Source organism: Geotrypetes seraphini, chromosome 3 (genome assembly GCF_902459505.1).
Source record: "Geotrypetes seraphini chromosome 3, aGeoSer1.1, whole genome shotgun sequence".
Classification (NCBI taxonomy): Eukaryota; Metazoa; Chordata; class Amphibia; order Gymnophiona; family Dermophiidae; genus Geotrypetes; species Geotrypetes seraphini.
The window spans coordinates 354,785,666-354,801,262 of record NC_047086.1 but is presented as its reverse complement, the minus strand read 5'-3'; the positions used below and the strand labels follow the sequence as shown (position 1 = coordinate 354,801,262).

Sequence of the window (15,597 nt, the reverse complement as noted above, 5' to 3'; positions counted from 1 at the left end):
TGGGGGTGTTTTGAGGGGCTCACCATGGCCTGCAAGAGAGTTGTGGTGAGATGTTTATGTGTCACCCTTTTTGTGAAGTTCACAGCAGTGCCTTGTAAGGTGCCCCACTACTCTATTGCCATGTCTGGGTGACAAGTCCATCAATTTGCTAGCCCCTCCCACATCCAAAAGGTCTTATTCTTGGCATTTGGGACTTGGACGATTTTTTGGATGAGAATGTAGTATAAAGATAGACATACTAGCAGTCTAGACAATCAAACGGTTGTACGTGGAAGTAGACGATTCTCGAAAAAAAAAAAATGTGGACGTGTTTTTCAAGAATGGACTTTGGATGCTACTGACTTTGGGCAACTTGCGCCCTAGGTCCAAAACAGACATTTGTTTTGATTATGCCCCTCCACATGTATATGGATAGTCTAAAATAAAAAAAGAACGTACTGTGTACTAGTTTAACAGAAAAACCCCACTCACACTCAATCATAAATCAACAGACAGAAAATCAAAATAATAATAGTGAATGTGAAAAACGGAGAAAAACGGGCCTCATCCACAATTGGCCAGGACTACACAGTACCCTAAGTCTCTCGTATCATCACTGCTACATAGGGGGCAGGGAGACAGACAGATAGAAAGAAAGACAAACGGAGGGAGGGAGAAAGAAAGAAAGATAGACAGCGGGAGGGAGACAGAAAGAAAGAAAGGAAGAAAGACACAGGGGCAGGGAGAGAGATAGACAGACAAAGGAGTCCAGGGAGAGAGACAGACAGAAAGAAAGACAGATAGACAGACATATATTCTAGCACCCATTAATGTAACGGGCTTAAAAACTAGTATATATATATATATATAACTTATGAAATGAAAGATTGATTGCAAGAATATATATATATACATATATATATATATATATATATATTCTTGCAATCAATCTTTCATTTCATAAGTTACTTCTCAAATATTCTTCTTCTTCTGTTAAATATATCACGTTCGTGTGAATAGGTAGTTAATTCTGTGTAAAATAAATTATAATAGATAGTCTAAAACAGGGGTGTCCGGCCTGTGGACCACATGTGGCCCCATGAAGTATTTTGTGTGGCCCAGCTCAAGGGCAATGCAATATTTTCTTCTGCCGTCCTCGGGTGTTTACCATCGTGCCGGCTCCTTCCTCCGTCTTGCTGCAGCGTTTGCTCAAAGCTGCGAGCAGCGGATCCTTTGTGCCTCTTGCAGCTGACCCGGAAGTGTTCCCTCTAACATCGCAACGTCAGAGGGAACACTTCCAGATCAGCAGCAGGGAAGCCAAAAGGTTGGACATCCCTGGTCTAAAATATACATTTTTCAGATTTCAAGATGTTTGTAGTCCAGCAAAAATAATATATTCTCTTTAATGTTCTCTATAAAGTTGTAAAACTAAAATTTTTAAAATTAGTCTCTTATTTTTTAATAAGTGGGTGTACTTAAATTATCTGTGTTAAATGTTTCATATGTTTTACCCTTTCTTGCCACCTTTTATAGAATTTCATAGTTACTGTTTAATGCAAGTTTTGATAGCAGAACAACTGTTAGTAATTCATAAACTAGCTCAACAGTTCAGGGCACTGAGATACCCTGGTTCATGATTTGCCTTCTGCTTTTCTGGGACAGCCTGTCAAGAGCAGCTACTTCAGTCCATTAAGATCTGGAAATTTGCCACCAGGTTACAGTCGCATGTTTAGACTCATCCAACAGAGCCCAGAATTGAGCCTCAATTGATAAAAGTAGGCATGTGAAAGCACCATTACATTAGTATGGTGAGCTGCCATACTCGACCTAAGAGATATCAGTTATAGTGATTAACTGCTAGCTATCCTGTTCATTTTTGTTGGCAAAGAAGACAATTAGTTGCAAGTTTATTTCATATTGCTTTATGGATTTACCTTTTTACTCACAACCTTAAAAGAAATTGATAATGTGTTCCTGTAATAAATGTAATTCTGACAGCTAGGCATTAGTAACCAATTGATAACCTAACAACAATATTGTGCTCTTTTTAGATAATTAATCTTGGCTATTTTCCTGTCAGAAGCAACAGTGTTTGATTTTATGTTGTGCTAGAAAGATTACTGGTTTTGAAAATTAAAAAGCATTCCTTTTATATTATTCATTCCAGTAACAATTTATGATACTACGTTTAAATGCTGAGCGCTTGTCAACAAACATAATTATGTTTCGATATAAACAAGATTGGTGGCTTTATTATGCAGCTCAATCTTCATTGAGAATGTTTTGATTTAGATTCAGATTACACAGGCGGTGTATTGATGTGGTATGTTCTCTCTTTGTTAATAGTTTTCTCTAATAATTACTTGCAGACAAACAAGTTTACATTTAGGATCCTTATTCATGGGAGACATCAAACGAAGAAGAAAAGCTGCACCCTTGCCAGGACCTCCAACCACTGGTAACCAGTTTCACAAATTAATCTAATACCTTTTAATTAAGTTCTTGTAAAAATAGCAGTTTTAATTCAACTAAAATGGTTAAGGGGCTGGAGGAGTTAAGGGGCAGTGAAAGATTAGAGAAACTGGGCCTCTTCTCCCTTGAAAAGAGGAAACATGATCAAAACATTCAAAATACTGAAGGGAATAGACTTAGTAGATAAAGACAGACTGTTCACACTCTCCAAGGTAGGGAGAATGAGAGGGCACTCTCTAAAGATGAAAGGGAATAGATTCCGTATAAACATAAGGAAGTTCTTCTTCACACAGAGTGGTGGAGAGCTGGAACGCTCTTCCAGAGTCTGTTGTAGGGGAAAACACCCTCCAGGGTCTCAAGACTAAACTGGACAAGTTCCTGCTAAACTGGGATGTACACAGGTGAGGCTGGACTCATTTTAGAGCACTGGTCTTTGTCCCTGGGGCCGCCGCGTGAGCAGACTGCCCACACGTAGTAGGGCTATAGGTGTTCCACTTTCTGTAGTCCATATACAAGTCTTACTACTGCATTTTAAACTAGTTGTAGAGGCGATAGCAATGTTTTAGATCAAAGAGCTAGTGTTACAATATAGTCTAGTCGAGATAGTATTAGAGATTGCACTAAAATTTGGAAAGCCTCTGTTTTGAAGTACATATTTTCTGATTGATCTTAGCTTTCTCATCACAAGAAAAGATTGAGCATCAATATTGAGCATGGTGGGAGATTTGGGGCCTAATGCACAGTCAGCATTGACACCATGTGCACCGAATCCACATAGAAAGTGTCAATCATTGGGCTGTCTTCAAAGGCAAGACTCAACATCATCTTCCTCCATGCTTCATCCATTGGGAGAGGTAGCATGTAAGAAAGCTAAGAAGCATAAACATTCTTCTCCTTCTAGGCATGGCGCGACAGCATCCCAAGCATCCACTTCCTCGATGCATAGTAAGCATCAACATACCATACATCACTCTCCATTGTTGCAAATCATGTCTCCTCCCAGGTGTGCTTCCACATTGAGGTCTCCCATGCCCAGATAATATGCACTGGAGACTGCTTCCATGCCAATGTCTCTTCCGATGCCGACACTGACTCTCCAGGGGGAAATCTGGGTTATGCTCAGATGGCTTTCAGGACTACTACAGATTTATTTATTTATTTAATTCATTTTTTTCTCCCATTCTCCCCAAAGAGCTCAGAATGGATTACAGGTTAACATACATAATACAGTATACAGTTAACAGGTTACAATTTGCCAGGTACAGTACAAGGTTTTTTTTGTACAAGTTTTATTCTAATTTGACACATTCTAGGGATCTAATACCAATATACATAGTATAGAGTTTACAGGTTACAATTTGTCACAGAGAGCAAGGCTTTTCAATCCAGGCTGTTTTTTAGCACTGCTGGAGAATGGCGGATTTTCCTATTTTCTGAATTAATAGCCATGTACTAATTTTTCCATTAGTACACAGGCATTTTTTAAAAATTAACACGTGAACGTTTACCAAAACTTATTTTGTTAGTAGTAACTAATCAGTTATCATGTAACAATATAGATGTGCTAATTGATTAGCACAGAAATGTCCCCTCTCTGCCCCCAAGCCATGCCTCCTCTCAAACAAATTACAAAATTTGCACATGGTTTGTGCATGCAGATCCAAAATTTACCATAGAACGTCTATGCCAGAGGTGGGCAACTCTGGTCCTCAAGGGCCGGAATCCAGTCAGGTTTTCAGGATTTCCCCAGTGAATGTGCATGCAAATAGATCTCATGCCTATTCATTGGGGAAATCCTGAAAACCTGACTGGATTCCAGCCCTTAAGGATCGAAGTTGCCCACCCCTGGTCTAAGCACATCCTGCTGTAAGCCATTTTAACCTGTGGTAAGTGTGCACTAGCACTTACCACAGCTTAGTAAAAGGACCCTGTAGAGAACTGCCCCTTAATTCATAAATCTTATGGGGGAGCAAATACTAGTACCATTTACTAACACCATTAATGCATATTATTTACTGTGGTAAATAACACACGTTAATAGTATTAGCATATGTTGTTCCTAAATAATGACCTGTTTGTCAAAATGCATTAGCATTAACACAATCATTACTATATGTGTTATTATTAACATTCACATGTTGTTTCCACATTGATATGTCTCAACATAATAAGATGTTTAAAATTAGCTGATAAAATGCAACAAACTGCAAATATAGGGGTTCTTTTATTAAGGCGCGCTAAATGCTAAGGCGCCCATAGAATATAATGGATGCCTTAGCATTTAACGTGCACTAAATTGGTTAACACGCCTTAATAAAAGGACCCCATAGATGTTTAAATATGTATTTCCTTGATTTGGTACACATTTATTTTGTATAAAATCACATTTGATTCACTGACACTATGGGAAGGGTCTTCGGATGTTTCACAGTATTTATCCTTCTGGGTTTATTGAGTGTTGCAGGGGTTGTATGTTCTACCCCTGTTTACGAGTTGTAAAGACTAAGGGCCCTATCTTTATTTTTGTGTTTATTAGTTTTTGGGGTTAGATCTTTCGCTGCTGTTCTAGTCAGATTAAGGGAGAGATATTTGTGGTCCCTTATGCATTAATGCATGTATCTGTACTTAGGCAAAAACAGGGGAAAAAACAAAACCACAGACACAAATGTACCAAAGGCTGAGTGGAATTGTTAATACTGGCTGTATGTTCCCTTTACAATTGCTAATAAAGATAATTCAAAAAAAAAAAAAAAAAAAAGGAATTGTCCAGATCAGAATGATGTGCACTAATGAAAGTGTCCTCCAATGCATCTGATAATATAGGAATCTTTATTCATCCAATGACATAAAAATACATCCAATGACTCAATGACTCGACATGCACATGTTTCAGCCAACAGGCCTTCCTCAGGAGTCTTGAGAGACACCAATGTGTATATCTAGAATATGTTCCCACTCTGATAGGTCTTGCCAGACTTCGAACAAAAAAGAAAGTAAACTAAAACTTCTCAAAAAGCGAATATAACATTAGGTAACAAGCGTCCCGCTGCTAAAAATGAAGAGAAGTGTTGTTAATTAGCATTAAAATTCCACATTAGCAGCCCTTTTGACAACAGTTGACTAGAAACATTATGCCCTATTGCCAGTGCTCAACACATCTGTGGTGCGAGATCACCATGATGGCTAAAAATTTAAGTTTCCTAGAACTGGCCACCACCATTGAAATATGAAGGGCTGTTCTACCCATGTATACATGACTTTCACTGAAGTATGGTAGAATTTTAGTTATTGTCTTTAATGCCAATATATAAATATTATGTTTTAAAAAGTTATTATCCCAGGACAAGCAGGCATGATATTCTCACATGTGGGTGACGTCATCTACGGAGCCCCGGCGCGGACAGCTTTTCAAGCAAACTTGATTGAAGTTTCAAGTTTGCACACTGCACCACGCATGTGCATGCCTTCTCGCCCACTAGAGGGCGCATCCCACCTCGTGGTCCTCAGTTCAAATTTTTCCGCGGAGCAAGAAAGCCCTGTGGATCTGAGCTCCAGTGTTTTTGCCTTCTAGCTGCCGCGTTTAGTTTGTTTTCCCTTCGAATTAGTTCGCGGTGCTGTTTTTCTTTTCGGTTCCTTTCAAAAAAAAAAAAAAAAAGTCTTTCGTTTTTCCTCGGGCTCCGGGGGCTCCCGGAATCCGTGGCCGCGGGACGTCGGTACGTTCCCGGCCTTCTTCTTTTTCTTCGTGGATGTCCCGTCCTGTTACGGGATTCAAAAAGTGCAGCCGGTGTGAAAGGTTGCTTTCCATCACTGACCCTCACCGGTGGTGCATTGTCTGTCTTGGGCCCGAACATCCGACAGACTCGTGTGATCGCTGTGCGACCTTCCAAAACAGGGCCCTCCGTCGCCGTAAGGCAAGAATGGCCGAATTGTTCGCCATCGACGCGCCGCCTAAGGCCTCGACGTCGGCCTCGGCTTCGGCCCCGGCCTTGACCTCGGCCTCGGCGTCCTCGGGGGCCTCGGCCTCGCCTCGGCCCTCTTCCTCGAAGGCGTCGTCAGTGAAGCAAGCTTCGGGTAAGTCCTCTGTTCCATCCCCTTCAGCAAAGAAGCCATCCTCGAGTCAGGCCAAGGCGGGTGGGTCGACCCCGGCCCCGCATCGGACCTCGACTCCGCACACCCCGAGGGAATACTCGAGACCGAGGTCGCCCTCCAGGGAGTGTGCCCCGGACTCGGAACTCCCCACCTTCGTGGGGATTCCGGCCTTCCAGGATCTCCTCCGAGCTCTGATCTCATCGGAGCTGTCGGGAGCCCTGGAAGTGTTGCAGCGTGCTGCGGTTCCGGCGGCCTCGACCTCGGCCGGGGCGCCTTCGGTCTCGGAGGCCCCGGCCTCGGCTCCCTCGGGAGCCCCGGCCTCGGCGACCTCGGTCTCGGGTACGGTGGCCCCGTTCACCTCGGTCTCGGCCCCGCCCCGGACCTCGACCTCGGGGGAACCCCCTGAGCGGAGTGTAAGGCCCAAAGAAAAGTTGCGCAGAGTGCGCCGTCTTTCCTCCTCTTCCTCCGGGTCTTCCAGACACGCCTCGCCCTCGACGCGACCTCGGACGGGGCGTCGATCGAGGAAGTCTAAGCGGCCCCGAGGCTCGCCTCGGCGCGACCGTTCCTCGTCGTTCGGGGGCGAGGCGCTGCAGGTGTCGGAGTTGCGCCTCGACAACCCGAGGCTCCTCCGCTCACCTCATGGGAAGTCTTCCCGGGCCGCCTCGCCGAGGAAACGGGAGAGTGTCCCACGAACCCCTGGGTCCTCACCCAAGGGTTCTGCGAGGAGGATAACTTCCCCTTCCCCCTCGAGGGCCCTCGAGAGGGGATCCTGGGATTCGGGATCGGTTAGGGATCCTCATTATTCCCATGAGGCCTCCCCCCTCTCCTCGGTGGGGCGGTCGAGAACCCCGTCTCCCCAGGCTAGGCCGTCCTCATTTTCATCCTTCGTTCAGGACATGGCCCAAGCCCTGGGGATTGACCTGATGGTAGGCTCTCGGTATTCCAAAGAATTTTTGGAGGAACAGGACCTCCCCACTCTTCCTAGGGAGGTGCCTAGACTCCCTCTCAACAGTGTCCTTCTGCAAACCTGGCTGAATAACTTGTCAAACCCTCTTACAGTCACGTCTGTGCCTTCAAAAATGGAATCGAAGTATAGGACGATTCCCCCTAAAGGGTTCGATAAGGCGCAGCTCTCACACCAGTCTCTTCTGGTGGAGTCTGCTCTTAAAAAATCACAGCCCTCACGGGTTTCTGCGGCGGTTCCACCAGGCAGGGAGGGGCGGACCCTGGACAAGTTTGGCCGTCGCCTCTATTCAAATTCCCTGATGGCCACCAGGGTTCTAAATTACGCCTTCACCTTTTCCTCCTATTTGCGTGGTATGGTGAAGGACCTTCCTCAATATCGAAACTCGTTACCGGACTCCCAAAGAGCAGGATTCGATAAGTTTATGTCCAACCTGTCTCAATTGCGGTTGTACCTATTCCATGCAGTGTACGACGCCTTTGAGCTGGTTTCGAGGGTGTCGGCCCTCGCGGTGGCCATGCGCCGCTTGGCCTGGCTTCGCACCCTCGACATGGACCCAAACCTGCAGGAACGCCTGGCAGACTTGCCTTGTGTGGGGTCCGAGTTATTCGACGAGTCATTGGATGCGGCGACCAAGCGCTTGTCGGAACAGGAGCGCTCTCTAGCATCCCTGGTCCGCCCCAAACCTAGGCCCCCGCCGCAGAAACCCTTTCGGCCTCCGCCGCGCCGATACCCTCAGAAGTCGACCCCGGCTTTCTCGAGACCGCCTCTGAGACGTCCGTCTCAGCGAGGCAGAGGGGGACAAACCCAAGCCCCGGCGCAGGGCCCTTCTAAGCCCGCGCCTTCCTTTTGACGGGCTGAGCGGACGGGGCGGGTTCCCCTCCGCACTTTCACAGGAACCCCTTCCTATCGGGGGCCGTCTTCGGTCCTTCCGGGAGGCATGGACCGGGATTACCTCAGACGCTTGGGTGCTCCGGATCGTCTCCGAGGGCTACTCGCTCAACTTTGTGTCCTCGCCGCCGGACAGTCCCCCAAGTTTAGTCCCCTGCAACCGTTCGCAGCTACCGACCCTTATAACCGAAGCCAAAGCCCTCTTGAAGCTTCGGGCGGTCGAGCCGGTCCCCAAGGACCAGTGGGGTACGGGGTTTTACTCCCGCTACTTTTTGGTCCCAAAAAAGACCGGGGACCTGCGCCCCATACTGGACCTCAGGAAGCTCAACAAATTCCTGGCCCGGGAGAAGTTTCGAATGCTATCTCTCCCGGTTTTGTATCCCCTCTTGGAGGAAGGGGACTGGATGTGCTCCCTCGACCTGAAGGAAGCATACACCCCGCCTGTCGAAGATTCTTACGATTCCAGGTGGGGGACCTCCACCTCCAGTACAGGGTACTGCCCTTCGGCCTGGCCGCGTCCCCACGAGTATTCACGAAGTGCATGGTGGTGGTTGCAGCAGCCCTCAGGTCACGTGGACTCCATGTGTTCCCTTACCTGGACGATTGGCTCATCAAAGCCCCGACCAGGGAGGGGGTTATCTCAGCGACCCGACAGTCTATTGCCTTCCTGCAAACTCTCGGGTTCGAGATAAACTTTCCAAAGTCTCAGTTGAGGCCGTCGCAGTCTCTTCAATTCATAGGTGCGGTGCTGGACACGGTGCGCCTACGCTCCTACCTGCCGACCCAGCGGTTGGAAGCCTTGGTACGGATGAGCCGCCAGGTCTCTCAACTATCGAGGGTGTCGGCCAAGCGCATGATGATGCTGCTGGGCCATATGGCCTCGACGGTACATGTCACGCCGTTTGCGAGGCTACATCTGAGGATCCCTCAGTGGACCCTCGCGTCCCAGTGGCGTCAGGAGTGCGACCCGGTGTCTCGCCTCATTTCGGTGACTCCGCCCTTGCGGAAATCGCTGCGTTGGTGGACAGACTCTTCAAATCTGTCCATGGGGCTATTGTTCCGCACTCCGCCTTTTCGCAAGGTCCTGACCACGGACTCCTCGGAGTACGCGTGGGGAGCCCATCTCGACGGTCTTCGCACGCAGGGCCTGTGGTCGGCAGAAGACCGTCAGTGTCATATCAACGTGCTAGAGCTGCGGGCCATCTTCCTAGCACTTCGAGCCTTCGTTCACATATTGCAGGACCAGGTGGTCCTCGTCCGCACGGACAATCAGGTGGCAATGTATTATGTGAACAAGCAGGGAGGAACGGGGTCATGGCCCCTCTGCTCCGAAGCTCTTCGCCTCTGGGAGTGGGCGGCCTCCCGGAACATCTTCCTCCGGGCGGTCTACATCCAAGGAGAACGGAATTGCCTGGCGGACAAACTCAGTCGACTTCTGCAACCGCACGAGTGGACTCTACACTCAGCAGTTCTACGCGAGGTTTTCGCTCGCTGGGGAACGCCACAGGTGGATCTGTTTGCCTCTCCGGAGACACACAAACTACCACTATATTGTTCTCGGATGTACTCGCAGGACCGTCTGGAAGCAGATGCCTTCCTACTCGACTGGGAAGGGAGGTTCCTGTATGCATTCCCTCCGTTCCCTCTGATCATGCGAACGTTGGTACACCTAAAATCGTCCACGGCCACGATGATTCTCATAGCACCTCGGTGGCCGCGTCAGCACTGGTTCTCCCTGCTGCTCCAGCTCAGTGCCAGGGAGCCTCTTCCCCTGCCTGTCTCTCCTTCTCTGCTGTCTCAGAGTCAAGGATCCATGTTACATCCCAATCTGCAGTCATTGCACCTGACAGCCTGGTTTCTTGTTCCCTGACTCCTCCGGACCTGTCTCAATCGGTGAAGGAGGTGTTGGAAGCCTCCCGCAAGATCTCGACGAGGCTTTGCTATGCGCAGAAATGGACCAGGTTTTCCACCTGGTGCTCGTCTTTTCACCTGGATCCGGTATCAGTTCCGGTATCCTCGGTTTTAGAATATTTATTTCATTTGTCGCGCTCCGGCTTGAAAACCACTTCGGTGCGGGTTCATCTCAGTGCGATTTCTGCTTTCCACCAACCTCTGGAGGGACGCCCTCTGTCACTCCATCCCTTGGTGACACGCTTCATGAAAGGGTTACTCAGGGTTTGCCCCCCTCTTAAGCCTCCGTCTGTCGTGTGGAATCTGAATGTAGTTCTGGCTCAACTGATGAAACCCCCTTTTGAGCCACTCAACAAGTCCCTCTTGAAATTTCTGACTTGGAAGGCGGTGTTTCTGATTGCCCTCACCTCCGCCAGGCGGATTGGGGAGTTGCAAGCCTTGGTTGCGGACCCTCCTTTCACGGTCTTTCATCACGACAAGGTGGTTCTCCGCACCCATCCTAAGTTTTTACCTAAAGTTGTTTCTGACTTCCACCTCAATCAGTCCATTGTCCTTCCTGTGTTCTTCCCGAAGCCCCACTCCCATCCTGGCGAGACGACGCTTCACACGCTTGACTGTAAGAGGGCGTTGGCATATTATCTTCAACGCACCAGGTCTCATCGGAAGGTCCCTCAATTGTTTTTGTCCTTCGATCCCAATCGATTAGGGCATCCAGTTTCCAAGCGCACTCTGTCTAACTGGTTGGCCGCTTGCATTTCCTTTTGCTACGCTCAGGCTGGCCTTCCTCCCCCGGGTCGGGTCACGGGTCACAAGGTCCGAGCAATGGCAGCTTCGATAGCTTTTCTCCGATCCACTCCGATGGAGGACATATGTAAGGCTGCCACTTGGTCTTCGGTTCATACATTCACCTCTCATTACTGTCTGGACACTCTATCCAGGAGTGACGGCCGGTTTGGCCAGTCAGTATTGCAAAATCTGTTTTCCTAAATTGCCATCCTCCCACCTGCCCTGTTTTGGTTAGCTTGGAGGTCACCCACATGTGAGAATATCATGCCTGCTTGTCCTGGGATAAAGCACAGTTACTTACCGTAACAGGTGTTATCCAGGGACAGCAGGCATATATTCTCACAACCCGCCCGCCTCCCCGGGGATGGCTTCCTTGCTAGTTATGGAACTGAGGACCACGAGGTGGGATGCGCCCTCTAGTGGGCGAGAAGGCATGCACATGCGTGGTGCAGTGTGCAAACTTGAAACTTCAATCAAGTTTGCTTGAAAAGCTGTCCGCGCCGGGGCTCCGTAGATGACGTCACCCACATGTGAGAATATATGCCTGCTGTCCCTGGATAACACCTGTTACGGTAAGTAACTGTGCTATATAGAATATCTCAAGCATTATTAAAGCTTTCCTTTCCCTCAGACATACAATTGGGAAAACAGTCTAAGTAAATTAGACCCTAAAGGATTTGTAGTAGCCCTTGGATATGGAGAGAGGGGATGGGCATTGTGACAGAGGTTTCTGGTGGCTGGTTCCTAAATCATAATATACTCCATAATTTTTAACAAATTTCTGGATCCCTCACTGAGGCATATCAAGAGCTCTTTATTTACACAAACCCAAGGGGGTGAGGGTTGTAGATTGCAGAGCAAAGTAGACCGATGAGATTATACTCCAGAATGGATTGTAAATTAGTTTGGCTGTTACACATCATGTTTTGGTGTCTCAGTAAGATACACAGATGGATTTTATAAATTGAGGTGAATTAGGGCACAATAAATCTTTTATAAAAATATTTAGTTTTAGGTCTGTTATCTTAAGAGCCAAGAAGAAAGGGGTTGTGTAGATGAATAATCAGATGAAAAACCCAATTTTAGGCTGAATAGAACAAGAAAGCCCAGAAGCAGCTGGTTTTAAGATAATAAACAGATAAACAGATTAAAAGCAATTTGAGAGAGGGGGTGAAAATGGGATGACTTAAATATAAAGCTGTAGTAATGTAAAAATGGCAGTAAGAAAAGGCAAGAGTATAAAAGAATGGACATTAGTACCTGATGATCTGTTTGCTCAGTCATTTGTTCAGGAAAGAGATAATTGATAATAGATCATTCCTGTGGCTATAATTGCAAAATATCAAAAGGTCATGTGAGCTTTCGGACAATAGGCTTATAAGATACATGTGAGGAGTGTAGTGAATTTTAAGCTAAAGAAAAAGATATGTAAGATGATGCATGGATTTATGGATGTTTTTCACACACACAAATGAGAGAAATCCTCTTAAAATCATGGCCCATTATTATAATTTTAAAATACCCAGGATTTTGTCTGGTGAAATGTGCCAGAACTAAGTGCCAGCACCTTTGCCACTACACACTTAGCGCTGCTCTTCCTAAGACACCAAGTGAAAAAATAGGAAACAGCATAAGAAAGGGTGAGTCAAATGGCAAGGCAAAGAGAGACCTTGAAAAGAAGCTGCTGATTCCCTGTATTAGATGAACCACTTCTAGAGAAAGACACCAGATATGGTTCTTGATGTGATGCTTGCAGTGCTACCGTATTCATGGGGTAGGGTTGGTGCTGTTTGAGTCCTGGCAGTGTTAATATAGTATAGCAGGATTACTGTAAGCTCTGAGTGGCATTTTTGCAGGATTTGCTGTTAACTTCTTTGCCTAAGAATTTATGGTTTGGAATTTGAGTAGCTTATTTTTGAGACAATTACATGCTTTTCTATGGTCTGAAAGACAGTAGTTCATTGGTATACACTAGTCATTAAAAAAATGTATGGTTTACAGCCAATCCTTCCTCAGCTATGAAACCAGCTACCCACACAGATAAGGTCACTAGACTCACTAATGTCCTTCCATAGAGCAATAAAGACCTTCCTCTTCCAACAATAGGGCCTCAACTGAACAGCTTCCTCAATTTACTCTCCAGTTACTCTTTGCTAGGACTAAGGTGGACTCTCGAATAGTTCTGTAATTGTCTAAATGTAACCTAATTGTTGTCATGACTATTCTGTTCTTAAATTGATTGTGAATGTCAAATTGTAACCCGTTCTGAGCTTCTGGGAAAACGGGATAAAAATCAAAATAAATAAATAAGTGGATTTCATTAAATGGCCCAAAGCCTAATTTTCTAATGTCTGTTCCTTCTAACTCCAGCATCAGCCACTTTGCCCCAGACCCATCATCAGCCCACTCATCCCCCCCTAGCTCCATTAAAGCATACTTATGCCAGTAAAGTTAGTCAATGCGCACATGCTCAAGGCCCAGCACAGGAAGCAGATCTTCGGGCACCGGCAGGACATGCTGGTGCCGGTGCGGAGACTACACTGAAGTAAGAAGAGGGTTCGGGTGGGTTGGGGGACCTCAGGTCGCGGTGGGGGGGGTGCCGGATCATGGGGGTGAGGGTGCCGGTTCGTGGGGGGGGGGCCTTCGGGGGGAGCAATGCCGGTTCTCGTGGGGGGGGGGAGTAGCGCTGCTGGCCTCGGGGGGGAGAGGGTGGGAACCTATCAAAGCGAGTTTCCATTATTTCCTATGGGGAAACTCGCTTTGATAAACAAGCATTTTGGATTACGAGCATGCTCCTGGAACGGATTATGCTCATAATCCAAGGTACCACTGTATTTCAGTTTTTGCTGGAAATTCACAATAGTCTCAGACAGGCAATCATGTTCTTTTATATACACAATAAGACCTGCAGTAGCAGTCAATTTATTGGAGAAAGGGGAAAGATGAAAAAGATGCCTGGAAATGCCTTTAAAATCCAGGCCCTTATGGGGGCAAGAAATCTAGGGATGAAGCAAGCCCTCTGAGGAATAAATATCCCATAACTATCCCCAGAAAAAGGAATGGAATGTGGGAGGGGAGAGCTTCCGCTGACCTCAGGAGGAAAGCTCAGAAAGCCAGACTAACACCTAGACCAGGGGTAGGCAATTCTGGTCCTCGAGAGCCGGAGCCAGGTCAGGTTTTCAGGATATCCACAATAAATATGCTTGAGATAGATTTGCATCTCAAGGAGGTAGTGCATGCAAATCCATCTCATACATATTAATTGTGGATATCCTGAAAACCTGACCTGGCTCCGGCTCTCGAGAACCGGAATTGCCTACCCCTGACTAAACAATCAAGGCAGCCTGTGGCACTCTGGTTTTCCCTGGTAACCAGTGAAGAGAGTATGGTTAGCATTTCTCCCTAAGAGACATACAAATATTACAGCCTAGGAGAGAAAGGGAAGGGGAAGCTTGGGCTCGACAATTTAGAAGTAGAAGACAAGTTTATCAAGAGGGAATTGAAAACCAAAGACCTGAGGAGGACTATGAGAATCTAGACAGCAAGTCTTTTTCTCTCTTCAGAGCTGGCAAGACTTGTACCTTTTAAAGCACAATTTTTGGAGGGGGTTATTTTGACTGGTTTCTGTGCTTTCCTGCAAGTTAAGTCTACCTCCTGTGAGGATTCTTTTGTAGTTTCTTAGCTGCTCTGTCCTTCCTACACAGGTCCTAGCATTTTTGGCAGTTTTGTTTGTATTTATTTTTCCTGCTTCCTATGTCTATTCAGGCTTCCTCATCCTTTCTGGTGAGCTTCTATTTTTACCCAACACACTCTGGGGTACTTGATAGTGAAACGTATCACCAAGGACAATGTAATAACAATAATGAATCCTCGATCTTTATCAACTCAGATACAATATAGCATGTTCATTAGTGCTCAGAGAAAAGGTTTTCGAGAGACCAGACTTAGAGCAGTGATTCAACACCAGATAATCTCTCCTTTTTCAATCACAGCACATGACATGGCTTCTCATTTGATAAATTTGGGGTAAATTTTTTGTTAAATCCAACATAATTAGTTTTAGAAGAAAACTTATCTGCGCTGGAGCAAGGCAAAACCTTCCTAATGCTGGTCTATAAAAACAAAGGTAATAATAAACCTACGTTCTCAGTGCATCATACTCTTTGTGATATCTTCACACAAAACACAGAATATCAAACAAACTCTGGCTACCTCACTGTCTATTACTACTTTTCAATTCTCACAAAGACGCTGTCCACACACAGCTCCTCTTGCCTTCCTAAAAAGTGAAGTTACTCATCTGTAGCAGACATTCTCTGAGGATTGTTTGTAAATTGCTGAGATGTGGCTGTGCCACAGTTTGGCAATACATCAAACTTGGAATAAAGATAAAGAAATACAGTATAAAGATGCTTGGGTGCATAGGGAATAGGAAAGGCCAACAAGAAAGAAGAGATGATAAAGTTTTTTTATATATCTCTGGTGAGACCCCCATTTAGAGTACC

General features: G+C 46.3%; 1 protein-coding gene across 1 annotated transcript in view; it reads left to right on the top strand.

The window, feature by feature from the left end:
- GPATCH2 (G-patch domain containing 2) overlaps positions 1-15,597 on the top strand; it is a 341,444-nt gene that overhangs the window by 302,760 nt on the left and 23,087 nt on the right. The window contains 1 exon segment of the mRNA XM_033936572.1: positions 2,349-2,437. Within this exon segment, the coding sequence (XP_033792463.1) occupies positions 2,349-2,437 (89 nt within the window).